The sequence below is a fragment of the Rana temporaria genome, chromosome 2 (genome assembly GCF_905171775.1).
Source record: "Rana temporaria chromosome 2, aRanTem1.1, whole genome shotgun sequence".
NCBI lineage: Eukaryota > Metazoa > Chordata > Amphibia > Anura > Ranidae > Rana > Rana temporaria.
Window position 1 is genome coordinate 274,340,044 of NC_053490.1, and position 15,883 is coordinate 274,355,926.

Consider the following 15,883-nt stretch of genomic DNA (forward strand, 5'->3'; position numbering starts at 1 on the left):
CTCGCGCATGCACAGTGGGTGCCCGGCCATGAAGCCGAAAGCTGTCACGGCCGGGTGCCCACAATTGGAATGAAGACGCCGGCCGGAGAGAGGGGGGGAGAGGAGCGGAGCCCCGGCCGGCGCGTCGCTGGAACGTGGAGCAGGTAAGTGTCTGTTTATTAAAAGCCAGCAGCTACACTTTTTGTAGCTGCTGACTTTTAATAAACATAAAAAAAGGCTGGAACTCCCCTTTAAAGAGGAGTTCCAGCCTGGGAAAAAATAAATAAAAAGTCAGCAGCTACAAATACTGATTAAACGTCGACTGGGATTTTAATAGCTTCATAGACAGTTCATGATTTTTCTTGGTTCTGTGGCTATCTTTGGTCTGCAATATGTCTCTTTAATTTAGTTTTGATTTATATGTAGGTTTTATATGGATTTATTTTGAAATACATTTTTTCTATATATATTTTTTCTATATATTTGTATCTAAGAATGTAGCTAAACATTCATATTTGCAGCCCATTTGATTTGGTATTATGAAATTTACGCTTTAAACTAGATGTGAGGCGTTGGTATTGGTTTTGGATGCAAATGTGGACGTACCTCCTTTCCACCCCTCTGGGACTCTCAAGTTTAGGTGCGGTGGGTCTGTTTTATTCCACATCTCTATTTGTCTATTTTTAAAATGAGACATGAGCTCTTCCTTTAGTATGAGAGTAAGGCTTGGTTGCCTTCCTCTTTCTTCACTCAAACTGCCGAGATGAAAGCGAGGCTTGAACCGCTTGGTTCCTTATTTAGTGCGATGGCAGGAAGTGGGGCTCATGCCCCGGAAGAAGTCCTTTTGCTGACGAAACCGGTCGGACTGAGCTGCTTGTTCCTGCTATCGTGCATTCTTTTACGTGACCAGATGTCCCGTGGCAGCCACCGTTCTCACATTATGCAATGCTGGTTTAACTTTGATTGTTGCAAGTGCAATACTTTTTAATAAATTCAATCCGTAAGAGGTTTTACCTTATCTAGAATTTTATGTTTTGTTTGGATCTGGCTATATGGTCGCTGTATGGGCGGAGTCCTTTGTATACTTTGGAACTGTTCCTGATGTGGTTCCTTCATACATCCCTTGTCGGTGATCTCTACTGTGATTATTATGTCAAGCCTGTTTGGCCCTTCATAATAAAGGGTCCAGGCCCTCTAGTAAGAGTTCAACTTACTGTGGTGGTGGTGGCATGCTTACCTGGTGGAGGGATTTGGATCCATTTTTATCTACAGTTGAATCAGAGTTTGATCTTATGATTATTATGGTCCATCTGAGAGACTGATATTTTTGGAATGTTTTATTATTTTTTTGATCTATCACTTATTTTAGCGCAACACTTTTTTTTGTTCTTTGCTATATTGTGAAAATATCTCACATTTATGATGCACACACAAAATTTTTTGAATAACTTCTTCACATGCGCAGTATTATTTTTCATGAAATAAAAGGACACTTACCTGTCCAGGGATCCTGCAATGTTGGCACCCCAAGCTGATCTGTCTATCGGCTCTGGGTGCAAGTGCCAGCATCTTCACTAGAGGGAAACAGGCAGTGAAGCCTTACAGCTTCACTGCCTGTTTCCTACTGCGAGTTGCGCTGTGCTTTCTAAATGGTCCCGCTGTCTTCTGGGACCTGTGTGTCTCCCAGAAGGCAGCGGGGGGGGGGGAGGAGGGTCTGAAAATTGCGTAGATCGCCGCACAATGATTGCTGCGATCTTAAGAGCGGATACCAGGTTTTGACAGATATCTAACCCCCCCCCCCCACTGCCAAATGTGGCAGCGGAGGGGGGGGGGAAGCAAACAAGTGGAGCTTCCCCTTTTGGGTGGAACTCCGCTTTAAATTGACAGAACTAATCTGTGTACCACATGAGCACATACTGTTGCCAGAATTTTTGTTGGTTGGCAGGGGATCAAATACTTATTTTACTCACTGAACTGCAACTCAATTTATGACATTTGTATCATTTATTCTGGATTTTTGGTTGATATTTTGTCTCTATCATTTAAATTGCACCTACAATTTCTTTGTAAGCAGTGGCGTCACTAGGGTTGGTGTCACCCGGTTTAGACTTTAGCCCCCTTTCAGTATAGACCCCCCCCACTAAGTACAGACCCCTCCTCCCGCAGTATAGATTCCCTTCCCTAAGTACAGACCCCCGTTCCTCAGTTTAGACCCCCCACTCAGTACAGATCCCCTTCCATCAGTATAGACCCCCTCCATCAGTATAGACCTCCCCCTCAGTATAGACCCTCCTTCATCAGTACAGAACCACCTCCCTCAGTACAGACCCCCCCTCTATCAATGCAGACCCCCCTCGGTGCAGACCTCCTCCATCAGTATAGACCCCCTAATTGCAGACCCCCCTCTCCACTTGTGTTAGTAGGGAGGTGGGGGTTAGGATATACGCTGGGAGGGTGCTATGGGAGGGGATTTCAAATCCAACCCCCACTTCTAGCATAAGACCTTCCTCTCCCCTCCCACAGCAACCCCCCAGCACATGTCCTCTTAACCCACCCCTATTATTTCTCCATTGTTATTTAACTTACCCCCCTTCCTGGTCACCGTCCCCCTCCTCTGTCCAATAAACTGTACAGACCTCAGAATAGCATGGGATATGCGCAGCAGTGTGTGTCCCTGGGACTCCCGTGTAGATGTAAACAGAGAGGAGGGGGAGGCAGCTTCGGTCAGCTCCACTCCGATGTGTGAGACACAGCTGGCGAGAGACACAGATCAGTGTAGGGGTGTGGTGTTAGTGGTGCCACTGCGAGTGTCACCCCAGTGACGCCACTGTTTGTAAGTGGGCAAACAAAATCTGCAAGGGATCAAATTATTATTTTCCCCACTGTATACAGTAAGTAAAAGTACACCTGCAATACAGTGCATCACAGCACATACATGCCAATGCTAGTTGTGGGGCATTGCTGAAATTAGTATGTTTCTTTATGCTCTGAGCTGGTGGAGATTATCATACAGATTGCAATTTTTTTTTCATGCATTCAATTTTAATTACCCAGATTTTTTAAGAACAAAAATAACATTTAAAGTGGAAGTAAATTCTCCTATCCTTTACAGTCAAGGAAACTGCCATCTAGGCCGCTGTTTGATATACAGTTGCAATGTGCATGTGATTAGTTATGACACCAGCTATTTGATGGCTTGACAGTTCAGTTGAGAGCAAATGCAACTGTGACAGTTAGAGTCGGTTCACACATAGGCGGCACGACTTCGGGGGCGACTCTGCAAGTCGTCCTGAGGAGAACGGTTCCATAGCATTGCATGGGAAGCGACACGTCAGGCGGCTGAACCGCCTGTCGTGTCGCCCCAGTGTGAACCGGGTCTTATTCACAGCATGCATGTATCTGTTTTAGGGAACAGCTAAACTGATGGGGTTAGTACTGTATAGTATTTACATGATTTAGTCTGGCCATACATGATACAATTTTCTTGTACAATTTTCCTTTAGATTTACCAAAACCATATACAGTGGAACCTTGGATTATGAGCATAAACCGTTCCAGGAGAATGCTCATAATCCAAAGTACTTGCATATCAAAGCAAGTTTCCACATAGAAGTCAATGGAAACAAAAATAATTTGTTCCGCATTGACTTTGATGGCATTGCAGAGATTTCACTTTACTTCCTGACCCATTGCCAAACAGGAAGCAAGAGGAAATCCCTGCAAATTAAGGGAATTTTTTGGGGAACCCCAGCTCACCAGAACTAGTGTACCCATCGGAAGATTTCTGGAAACAACCTAAAATTGTGATTTTCTTTACTTTCAATGATAATGATAAACAGGACAAATAGGGAGGGTGAATCTCCAAACAGGGGCAAAGACAGCAATAAAAACTGACAAGCATTCTAATCCCTCTGCATTATGTCTACAAAAAAATAAATGTTGCCTTTAGTTATACTTTAATACCCCCCAGTAGTGAGGACATTTGTGAATTTTTAGTGACAAACAATTAGACATTTGTGTACAGTATTTAGTATTTGCTTCTGTCGTCATATAATAATTGTCTGTTTTTGACAGTGTTTTTCGTAATGGTGATCTTATGACACCTCCTATCCGTGTTCTCATACCGCCAAGTATTCTGAAAGAATGGGAGCTGGTTTTAACTCTGCTAACTGAAAAGACCAACCTGTACAATGGAGCTGTAAGAAGGTAAATACAATATGAATGTGCAATGAATAACCGTGTCTGTTTGTCTCTGTTCTGTTTTATAGGAGATCAATCATTAAATCAGAACTGTAAAGCCGCGTACACATGACCATTTTTAATGTTCTAGAAAAAACGAAGTTACGTGATTCTTGTCAAGCCTGCTTTGCATACACACAATCGTGAAAAAAAAATTGCTCGAGCAAAGCGTGGAGACATACAACATGTACGGCGGAACTATAAAGGGGAAATTCAATTCATATGACACCACCCTTTGGGCTGCTTTTGCTGATTTCATGTTAGTAAAAGTTTGGTGAGAGACGTTTCGCGCTTTTCAGTCTTCGTGCTTTTCAGTCTGTTACAGCGTGACGAATGTGCAATCTCCATTACAAACACTAGTTTTACCAGAACGAGTGCTCCGTCTCATAACTTGCTTCTGAGCATGCACATTTTTTTCCCGTCGTTAAAGCCTACACATGATCGTTTTTCACAACGTCAATGTGAAAAACGACGAGAAAATTTAGAGCATGTTCAACATTTTTAATGCCCATTTTTCACATCGAGAAAAATGCTCTGGAGCCTACACACGATAGTTTTAAATTACCATTTTTCACGTCATGAAAAACGGTCGTGTGTACGCGGCATCAGGCACTTCACAGAGTATGAATGACGACTGGCTTTGTAAGAGCACACAAATACACTGAAAAGCCAGGAAAGTAAAATGCCATTATTTTAAAGCCTTATACACGCAATCAGACTTCCAGCAGACTTTTCCGTGGATTTTGGTCTGAAGGGTGTTGGCCATGAACTTGTTCTGCATACAGACGGCACAACAATTTCAGCCAACATTCACCAAACCACGTGGTTTTTCAGCTCTTTACCGCCACCCTTTAGGCAACTACTGCTATTGTTGTCTGATGTTTAGCATTGGTTCCGAGCATGCGTGTAGCAACTAGTCAGATTTCATTTTAGACAGCTGTCTTTTCTCCAGCATTTTTTCATAATTTTTGCTATTTTTTTATTTTTTATTACAAAGGCAGATTTGAATATTATATATTGCCATTTGATGTTGTAATGTTAAAGGGGTTGTAAAGGTAAAAAAATTGTTTCCAGCTTTACACAACTGGACATGCCACGGGCCCGCACGGGGCTCTCACTTGCGTAGTAACCCGCACACAGACTCCACTTCACTGTATTGCATTGTTGAGAACTCTGTATCAATGTACCTTTGACTGTAGCAATGCTGGCATATTACTTCTGTCATGGTCCCTGTGGATCAGTTTCTCTGTTATAAATAAAAAAAAAAAAAAAGTTTCCCTAAATGGCTTCCTTTACCTTAGTGCAGTCCTCCTTCACTTACCTCATCCTTCCATTTTGCTTTTAAATATCCTTATTTCTTCTGAGAAATCCTCACTTCCTGTTCTTCTGTCTGTAACTCCACACAGTAATGTGAGGCTTTCTCCCTGGTGTGGAGTGTCATGCTTGCCCCCTCCCTTGAGGGGGCGAGCAGGAGAGTCAGGACGCCCACTAACACACAGCTCCTTTCTTTATCTGCAACGTAGAGAGCGTCCTGACTCTCCTGCTCGCCTCCTTCCCCCTCAAGGGAATGGGCGAGCACAACACTCTACACCAGGGAGAAAGCCTCGCATTACTGTGTGGAGTTACAGACAGAAGAACAGGAAGTGAGGATTTCTCAGAAGAAATAAAGACATTTAAAAGCAAAATGGAAGGATGAGGTAAGGGAAGGAGGACTGCGCTAAGGTAAAGGAAGCTATTTAGGGACATTTTTTTTTACCTTTACAACCCCTTTAAAGTCATAATGACGATTCTTTGAACATGCCAGAAAGTGGTTTATGCTGGTAGTACTAGCATTTGGCAAACACATTTGGATAACATTTATGCACAGCGTAGTTTAGAATCCTCCATACAATTGCTACTGAAGCAGTGAATAGATTTGAAAGACAAGAGGACCCCTAAAAGTACATCATAAAAAAATATCAATAAATGGTGTATTGCATGCGGTTCATACTCACCCACTATGAGATTTGTTTTCTATATTCTGAAAAAAAGCTGGTTGATCCTGCTGCTCTCTATCTCCCCCTTCTGTCCATGTTCCCTAATAAGCTAGGCATTTTGCAACTGTGGTGGCAAGTCTGCAAATGCTCAGTTTTCAGTGAGTTTCTATGCTGAGAATTTCCTCCCTAACACATCTGAGTCACACATGTAGGCATATACACAGTGGTACATGACAGCCCACTCCCTCCCTCCTCCTCCATGACCACTAACCAACTAAACACAATAGGGGTGGGATACTACATGTAGATTAATGGAGGCTTCACTTCCCTATTAATCTAAGACACAGACTAGAGGGGTGTGACACAGCCTGTGACTGGCAGAAATCTGCCCACACCATGTTATTGCCAAAAAATAATAAAGATTTGATTTCAAATATATATTTGTATGACGATTTAAAACAGTTTATTGATATTTATAACTATAATTATTTAATTTTACTCTGTATACCAAAGGTTATTTATTTTATTTTGAACATGTGACCATCAGCAGAGGACTAGAAGCTCCCCCTGCTTAGGCTGCATTCACACCTGAGCGTAGGTTGTTCGGTCATTTTTCCGGCGTTTTTTTCCGGCGTTTTGTCGCGCATATTCATGCTTATTTGCGCGTTTGCATACAGCGCCGTCCGACGTTTTTGTACTTCGAAGTTTTTTATTTTAGCCAATAGGAAAAATGATCATCTTTTCATCACTTGTTGCTATGTTGGTAGATTTTTTTTATCTTCTGCCTGGGTGAAATATTCTATTGATTAAAGCGACAAAACGCCCGTAGCAAACGCTCGTTGTCGCGCTAGTCGCTTGAATCGAGCGTTTCCATTACTTTCTATGGGAAATAGAAACACTCCAAAACGTATTTGTAAAAAAATATTTTACTGTTATGTCTGAGTATGTATGGCTTAGTTAACATTTCCTCTCTTCCAGGATCTGCACGCTGGATGGAGTCTCTATTTCTTATGGAGCTGAGCTGGTATCTGGTGAATATTATGTTGCAATGGGATCAGAGAGGTTTAAATGCCTCCCCTATGAGGAACTTCTAACGCCAAACAAGTATGAAGTTCATTGTACATTTTTTAATAGTGGTTTTTACTACATTTTGTATGCATTTTAAATAGCAAGTTACATTTTCTTTGAAACATATCTTTTTTTTCTTTAGAAACCGTGCTGGTGTTAAGCGCAGGATTCCTAAAGTTGTGGTAAGCAAAAAGTTCCTTACGAGGGGATGGCTTGAAACCATGTTTACGTGATTGCAAGAAGGTTAATTAAGTGGGAGACAAAAAGTTCATGGACAGAACTGAGCTTATTACAGACAGAGCGGGCATTCCAGAAGGCACATGGCAAGGGGCGGGTGGTTTTTGGGAGCAAGGGGATCGAGATGAGATTGCAAAGATTGTGGCTGATGCTGGAGGAGGGAGGGTGCCGGGTGTGGGGGTGAGATACTGGGGGACCGGGATTAGGGGAGATATCCCCAGAGGTTAGCAGAAGGAGTGTGAGATAAGTAAGATGGGAGTGGGAGGTGTATGAGTGCATGTGCTTCCCTGTCTTTGTGTGTGGGTCAGCAGGTGGGTTAAAGGGTCACTAAAGGAATTTTTTTTCAGCTAAATAGCTTCCTTTACCTTACTGCAGTCCTGGTTTCATGTCCTCATTGTTCGTTTTTGCTCTGATGTTGCTGTAATTCTGCTCTGTTCTGGACACTTCCTGGTTGTCTGTTTCCTTTGGACCACAGTACTGGGAGCTTCTAGTTTCGTTTTTAAACCCAGCACTGCTCTATGGCTCTATACAGCACAGAGGCAGCATAACATGCAAAAACAAAACTGAAACTAAAGGTACATTATATGATTGTTTTTTTATCTATTTTTAATCGTTTTTAAAAGGAATCAGTTAACTATTATGTCTGTATACCCTGTAAACAGTCATTTGATCAAACATTTTTTTTCCTTTACAACTCCTTTAAGTATTAGCAGGAGGTGATGAGAGCAGTAGTAGGGAGAAGGTAGAAGTGATGGTGACATGTACAAGGTTTGGGGTTTAGAAAAGGGGAAAATAAGTGAGAATTTGAAAGCAGAGGATACTAGTATGAAAAGGCAGAGTAGAGGGGACATATTAAAGGGTAGTGGGGTAGGATTCAGACTTGCAGGATGTCTGGTGGTTTTGGTCAATTTAGAGTAAGCCCTGGTTCACACTGGGTACGATTTGGAACGATTTGAGATGCGATTTGACATGTCAAATCGCATCTCAAATCGGCGGCAATTGTCGGCAATGGCACTGTCCTAATCAGTGCGACGCCGCATCTGCGATTTCAAAAAGTAGTTTCTGTACTACTTTTTGCGATTTCTGGCCGCGATTTACATTAAATCGCGGCCGAAATCGCGGCAAAATCGCAGCCGCGAAATCGCGGTAAAATCGCGCATTTTACCGCGATTTTGAATTCGCAGCAGTGTGAACCTAGGCTGAAGCAGAATTCTTTGTGATCCTTTCTTGCTGCTTTCGTTAAACTGATGTGTTCAACTGCTAATTACTCCTGCAGAAAAATTACTCATGGCTGCAAAAAATACTCTGTCTAAATCCCCTGTCTCTGACTTCCCCCATGGGCACAACTCAATTTTTATACAGAGATGATCAAATGAGGAAATCTTCCACACGCCAATTAGGGACAGATAAGGAACCCATGAAATTGGGGAGGAATGGCCAGAGAGACACAAGTACACACGATCGGACATTCCGACAACAAAACCGTGGATTTTTTTCCAACAGAATGTTGGCTCAAACTTGTGTTGCATACACACGGTCACACAAATGTTGTCTGAAATTCCGAACGTCAAGAACGTGGTGACGTACAACTCTACGATGAGCAGAGAAAAATGAAGTTCAATAATTCAGAGCATGCGTCGAATTGATTCCGAGGGTGCATAGGATTTTTGTGCGTCCAGAATTGTATACAAATGATCGGAATTTCCGACAAGAACTTTTGTTGTTGGAAAAATTGAGAACCAGCTCTCAAACATTTGTTGTCGGAAATTCTGACAGCAAATGTCCGATAGAGCCTACGCACGGTCGGAATATCCGACCGAAGACTCACATCGAACATTTGTTGTCGGAAATTCCGATCGTGTGTACGCGGCATTAGGTCCCAAAAGGAGGTGAGAATCCATCATTAACAAACAGCCAAGTTACAAATTAAAAACAAAAAACTTAGATGCATATCCCAGTTAAAACAAAGTTTTGCAAAGCAGAGAGAGTTTTTAATTGCTTGAGAGAGTGTTGCATTCCCCAGTTAAATATATTGCAGCTTACCAATTACAGTAAAACCTTGGTTTGAGAGTAACTTGGTTTGAGAGCGTTTTGCAAGATGAGCAAAATGTTTTAATACATTTTGCCTTGATATACAAGCGATGTCTTTATATAAGAGTAGCACTAACAAATTGAAGCTGAACTCCAGCTACAGCAACAGCTTTTCCTTTTGGGATAAAGGTTTTACATAAACAAAAGATGATCATTTTAAGCACCCCTGCCAGTGTTGAATGGCTTATCTCAACCCTCGAACTGCTAAATCTGAAGGACAGTTGTTCTGTTAAAAAAACAAAAGATTTACTGGTCAGATCACCAGGTGAAAAAAAGAAAACGAAATATGCTGTGAACCTAAAAGTCACAAAATGCTTGTCAAATCCGTGTTCATTACCAGGCCATTTATTTACAGCCTGTGGACGTCAAGCAATTAAAACCTCTTGGTCCACGGGGTCCACCTGTAGCAGTATGGTTTATTCTAAACATAAAGATACTCTTATTGTAAAATAATAAATACACATCAGCACTATCTAATAGGCGCTGGAAAGCTTTTGGTGTTAACTTCACAGCCTGTCCAATACAGCTTGGGGTCAGTGAGACGACCTTGAATTCTCCATCTCCACCAGCATTGGTAAATTTGAAATGTCAGAAACGACACACTAATACTAATATATGCAGTGGCCAATACTGTAGTTCGAATTCATAGTTATTGTGTGAATAAAGAAAAACAACCAATTTATGACTGTCTTACTTTTTTTTTTCAGACTGGCAAGAACTATAGCGTATCTCATGATGGAGTTAGTGACTCTGTTCTACATGGCTATCCAGTCCAGGTATGTGAATTGTACCCTTCTTTTTTCTTACACGAACCCATACCTCCCAACTGTCCCTGATTTCGAGGGACTGTCCCTGATTTGGAGCAAAGTCCCTCTGTCCCTCATTCTCCTCATTTGTCCCTCATTTTGGCCTGATCTATATAGATGTATATAAAATGCACTTTTTATCTATCAAAAAGTGTTTCCCAGTGCTAAAACTTTCATCTGATTTCTAAATTGCTGCATTTGAAAATTCCAAAAGCCAATATAAAGAAATATTAGTGTTAAAAAAAGCACTTGTGGGTTTAACCAATCTTATTTTTGTGGTACAATTCTCCTTTAAGGGGGCGTGGCAAGGGGTGTGTCCTATGCCTGCATACTTTTGCTGATAGGTGTCCCTCATTCCCATCTCAGAAAGTTGGGAGGTATGCGTACCCACAAAAAGCTTCAATGATTATCCTTTTATCTCTTTTAGGAAGATGATAGAAGGGTCCATTCAACAGGTACCGTACCAAATTCTTCCAATATCAAATACCCAAGCAAAGAGGAAACTGTCTTTCATGCAAAACCAGTGAGAGTACGTCAAACCCAGAAGGACACACCAAACCAGAATGAGACTGGGGGTAAGTGGTTTCCCTGGAATAATCTATATGTTACCTGATTGGGGATCATTTGAGGGTTTTTTTGTGTATAGATTTTTTGATGTTTTTTTTTTTCAGATGAAGGAGGGGTATTTAAAGTAAAGGAAGTACGACAAGAGCTTCATGGAGCCCAAGAAGTAAAGGAAGATTTTCATACACATGTGGAAGTACCAGTAGACCAGGTATGTTACAATCAAAACTGTAAACAGAATGCAGTATTTATATGAATGGATAAGGAGAGAGGATGGGCAGGAAAACGTTAAGATCTCCCCTTTTCCATTCACGGAACATCTTCAGACATCTTGAGGTCAGCTATCATTGAAGAATATTCCACTTTGTCTTTAAAAGCAAAGCTGATTTGTTTAAGCAGCATGTCGGCAGGTGCCGTCTACTTGCTCCATTGAAGGTGGCATCACAGTTGGAGAGGAAGTCAAGGGTTACACGGTTCCTCTATGGTTTCCTGGGTCACTGGGGTAGCACCTGATTTGATGCTGATGCCCCATGTGACTCCATAAGTCATCTTTAGTGAGACAGAGCCTACTTAAGGCCCTGGCTTCTAGGCTTGGCACGCTTTTGGCAAGTCGGTTAAGTTGGGAAAGGTACCCCACCTGTTAAAGACATCACAAGCACTAGGGAAAGGTTCCTGACGAGGAGGGAAGTGTAGGGTTGCAACCCCTTTGGGCATCTTCCCGTTTGGGGCACTGGACAGCCAGGCCTCATTCCGCTGTAACAGGTGCCGTCCACCCGGCTGATACCTTTCATCTGTACATCGTTGGAATTTGTGAGTGTAACTGGGCGTCCCTCCGGGTTGTTGTGATTTATCGTTGCTTTACTTAACACGCTGCACCCAGGGGTCAAGTCCTGGGGAAAAAAGTGTGGGAACTCCCACCCAAGATCCACTCCCCCACCAAAAAAAATAAATGATACGCTCATATGCATAATCACTAAACCGCATGTTTTTTGTTTTTTTTCAATCCACTGTACCAAGTTATCACGGGATTTAGAAAGAACTTTAAGCAAGTTTTTTCTAAATCCTGTGATAACTTGCTGCAGACCTATGCAATGTCTTCTGGAAACAATGACATAAGCTCCCAGGAGACATTGCGGCATCGAGGAAGTGACGGAATACCCGCACACTACCCGATGAATCCATATACAGGAAGCGGCCAGTAACATAAAGGATTACTGAGGTTCACCTGCCCCTGACAGTGACTCGAGCTGGGCATCGCCACTTAGAGAAGGATTGGCTCGGGCGGCTCGGCTACTCTAGTCCTGCAAAGGGAACTGCGTTCCTGCTGTGAAAAAAGTGCAGGAACTCCGTTCCCACGCGTTCCCGCAGCACTTGAGCCCTGGCTGCACCCCACCTACAAGCATGTTTTGAGTCATTGTTTATCTGTATTGTGAACCATTTGGCTGAATTTGAGAACATAGTACAACCAACACGTATACACTTCAAAATGCATCCTGCTGTTTCTGCCAGCAGCCATATTATCATAAACACTAATGACCAAGTTCTATTGCAGCCATATACTGTATAATCACTGGTACATATGCCCTAGATGCAAACTAATGCTAATGTGTCTGAGAATATTGGATCCAGTAAATAATATAAGAAAAAGAAAATAGAAAGAGAAAATAGTAAATAATATAAACAATGTTCTTCATTTACTACAGAGAGAAGCAGAGATTGTGCAGGAAGAAAATGTTCCTCGAAAGAAGAGAGACCATCACAAAGAGAATTGTAAGATTCCTGAACTTTATCTGAACTGCAACCAGTATATTATGTGAGCAGGTTATTGTAAATATTATTTTCTGTCTTCTAGGACTCTAAACCTTTGGACAATGAACAACTCCCCTACTCCTTGAGTCAGAAACAAGACGATGTCAGTTAAAAAGTCAAAACATAACAATTTTAGCTAAAATTCATTAAAGCACACGTTGGAAAAGTGGCCTTCTTCATTCCTATATTTGTATTCCCCCTTCGGTTCTTGACAGTCAGCTGAAACAGTCAAAACAAAATGATTTCTTATTTCAAAATATTCAGTTATAGAATATAATATTTTATATCATTATGTTTAGGTGGGCCACTTCTTTTTTTTTTCTCCTGAAATCTACTGTAACACATATGAGACTTTTACCTTTGATACCAATTTTTACTTTTACTAAATAAAATAAAAAAAACAAAGACAACATCTTGAAGCTCTATTATTTTTCAATATAGCCATATTCTAGAATTCAATAAATGCTTATACACACAGGATAGATGCAGGGAGATTGGGCATGTACAGCTGGATAGGAACTGCATCATCCTCATCCATAACTGTTGCAACCTATGTTATTCCTAATATAGTCAAATCATTCAGCCCATTTTGATAAATGTGTATGGTACCCAGTGTGTACTTGTAGCGCTACCCCCGGAGGAGCCGCTGATTAGATTTGGGATCGGCGTATTTAAGTTACCTCTATACTGTGTCTAGGGGTGAAGGTGGTGAAGAGAGCAGTAATAGAATGTCCAGACCGTCGGTTGACGTTTTCAATGCTTTATTTTCCGGTCAAACACGACCAACATGTAAACTTGAGGTAGACAGGATAGGTTGGTGAAGGAAGAGCAACTTCACAGAATCAGGCTGTGGATAGTAAAGGCAGTCCTGCCCTCTGTAATTGTATTCGTCTCGTCGCCACTCCAGCCGGAGTGGGTAAAAGTGCCCCTGGACAGACCTCTCTCACAGGCCTGGCAGCCAGAGTGCCACTTAGAACTTCTGGGAAAGGAACAAGTCTCTGCCACCGACTTGGCTCTAATTAAATTGAGATGTCAAGTACTAGGCCACAGGCCTAGTACTTGAAAGTTTGAACGATAGAGCGAATCCTTCCAGTATGACTTTTGGGGTCACCGACTGACAATCTGAATGTAACCTGTCAGTGTCCGGTCACCCAGATCCCCGGTGGTTCGTTCAAGCCCTGTTGGATCACCTGCCTCCGGGTTCTCCTCAGACCGATCCCCCACCGAACAGCACCCAGCTTGGGATCTTCTAAATAGAAGTGGGGACCCAGTAAGTCACTGGGGCCCCTTTGTAGCATCAGTTGCTCCGGGCTATGAGAGCCCAGAGTCAGGAACTCTGCGTAGCACGTGGCCCCGGCCTGGTAAGCTATAGTGGTGGGGCCCATGATGTGCGCACACCCTAAAGATGGGTGCCGCACCTGGAACCAGGAACCCGCGAAGAACCCCGAACAACGGCCTCCGCCATAGAAATACCCCTCCCCAGCATGCCCCGCGAGGGAAAAACTCCTCCAATTGGCTGCTGGGAAGAAGCGGCTCCGCCTGGACCCCTTTGGCGCCACCTGCCGCCCAGAGATGAGACTGCATCTCTGGGGCACAGACTGACCCACAGGACAATCCAGATTTGGCGACAGCCAAATTTAACAAATCAAAGAATGAGAGTAACATAACTCTCTCATTCCCCCACTAAATTTAAACATAGCACCTGTATGAAAGGCGCTACATACTTATTAGGGAAACATCCTATTATTTCTACAATGCATGCCTTGGTGTTCATACACAAGATACACAGTACATAAGGTGCACTGTGCTCTGTTGTGTTTCTCCATATGCACCATAATGCATATCGAGAAATCAATTACATTGTTAACTACGCACACCTATACACAGGGAAGACATGGAGAATGCTTAAGGAAATCATTTAAATGGGGAAACTAGTTCTCGTGACCTGGGGGTCCCCAAGGAATTCCCCTAATTTTCAGGGATTTCCTCTCACTTCTTGTTTGGCTATGGGACAGGAAGTGAAGGGAAATGTTTGCAATGGGGCACAGATTGCAAAAAAAATCTGACAGGGGTTATAACCCTCCCTTACTCTATCCAAAATGAAGAAAAAGTTTTGCGTATAGTTTTACTTTAACAACAAGTGAACATGTAATGTGTCAGGTTTGTACAATGCTTTGAACAGCTTTGATGTGCTACGAATTCTACACTAATGCAAACAAGTCGTTTTCTAAAATATGAATCGCTATCAAAATTGATTCCCATATTTGTGTAAGCCTAGATTCACATTGATGCGATTTGACATATCAAATCACATGTCAAATCAGCGGCTATTGCCGGCAATGGCACCGTCTAAATCGTTTCTTTTGGTGACTTTGGATGCGATTTCAATAGACATCTGTGCAGAAACCCACACAGATGTCTCTGAAATCGCCCCTGAAGTCGGACTGACATGTGGGAATGAAATTGTGCAAGTTCAGCTGAACTTGCACGATTTAAATCCTGCAGCAGTGTAAACCTAGGCTAAATGACAATTCACTGGTTTTATTAGATCTTAGATCACATAGCTACAGTCACAATGAGTCATGACAAATGTACTGTCAGCACTGTAATGTACTGTCATTGCTACTTTCCAAGTATCTACTACACTGTATATACCATTATTCCATTTTTATAAATTTGTGCTGTATCTGGAAGTCATTTGTGCATTCAAAATTGGCACCCAAAATGTACTGAGTTGTGGAGGTTCAGGCTGCACTAATAGATCCACCTCAAGGTTCAGGGGATAGCCTTTACATGAAAGGAACATGACTTCTCAAGAAGGCTAGGTTTTGCTTTCACTATTGTTCCCACCACTTTGTTCACTGAAGAATTTATCTTTACACAGTTTTCAAAGTCAAACTGATAAGAAAGTCACTTGTGCATTAAGAAAGGGCAACCAAAAACTCTCAAGTGTTAGAGGTAAGATTTACATTGTTAGATCTGTTCAAGGAGACAGGCTGGGAAATTTTAGGATTTGAGCAAGTGTATTGTAATGACTACTTTAAAATTCTCCATAGAAAGAAAGTTGTTATCAGTATTTCCAATGCATCATGCAATAGGCTCCCAGGGAAATGT

General features: G+C 42.1%; 1 protein-coding gene across 1 annotated transcript in view; it reads left to right on the plus strand.

Annotated features, from left to right (window-relative positions):
- DCDC2B (doublecortin domain containing 2B) overlaps positions 1-13,179 on the plus strand; it is a 31,168-nt gene extending 17,989 nt beyond the window's left edge. Inside the window, exons 4-11 of the mRNA XM_040337065.1 lie at positions 4,054-4,185; positions 7,173-7,298; positions 7,405-7,444; positions 10,298-10,366; positions 10,824-10,971; positions 11,068-11,171; positions 12,664-12,730; positions 12,813-13,179. Coding sequence (XP_040192999.1) covers positions 4,054-4,185; positions 7,173-7,298; positions 7,405-7,444; positions 10,298-10,366; positions 10,824-10,971; positions 11,068-11,171; positions 12,664-12,730; positions 12,813-12,814 — 688 coding nt within the window. The 3' untranslated portion in view covers positions 12,815-13,179. The remainder of the gene's footprint in view (positions 1-4,053; positions 4,186-7,172; positions 7,299-7,404; positions 7,445-10,297; positions 10,367-10,823; positions 10,972-11,067; positions 11,172-12,663; positions 12,731-12,812) is intronic.
- Positions 13,180-15,883: the final 2,704 nt, after the last annotated feature.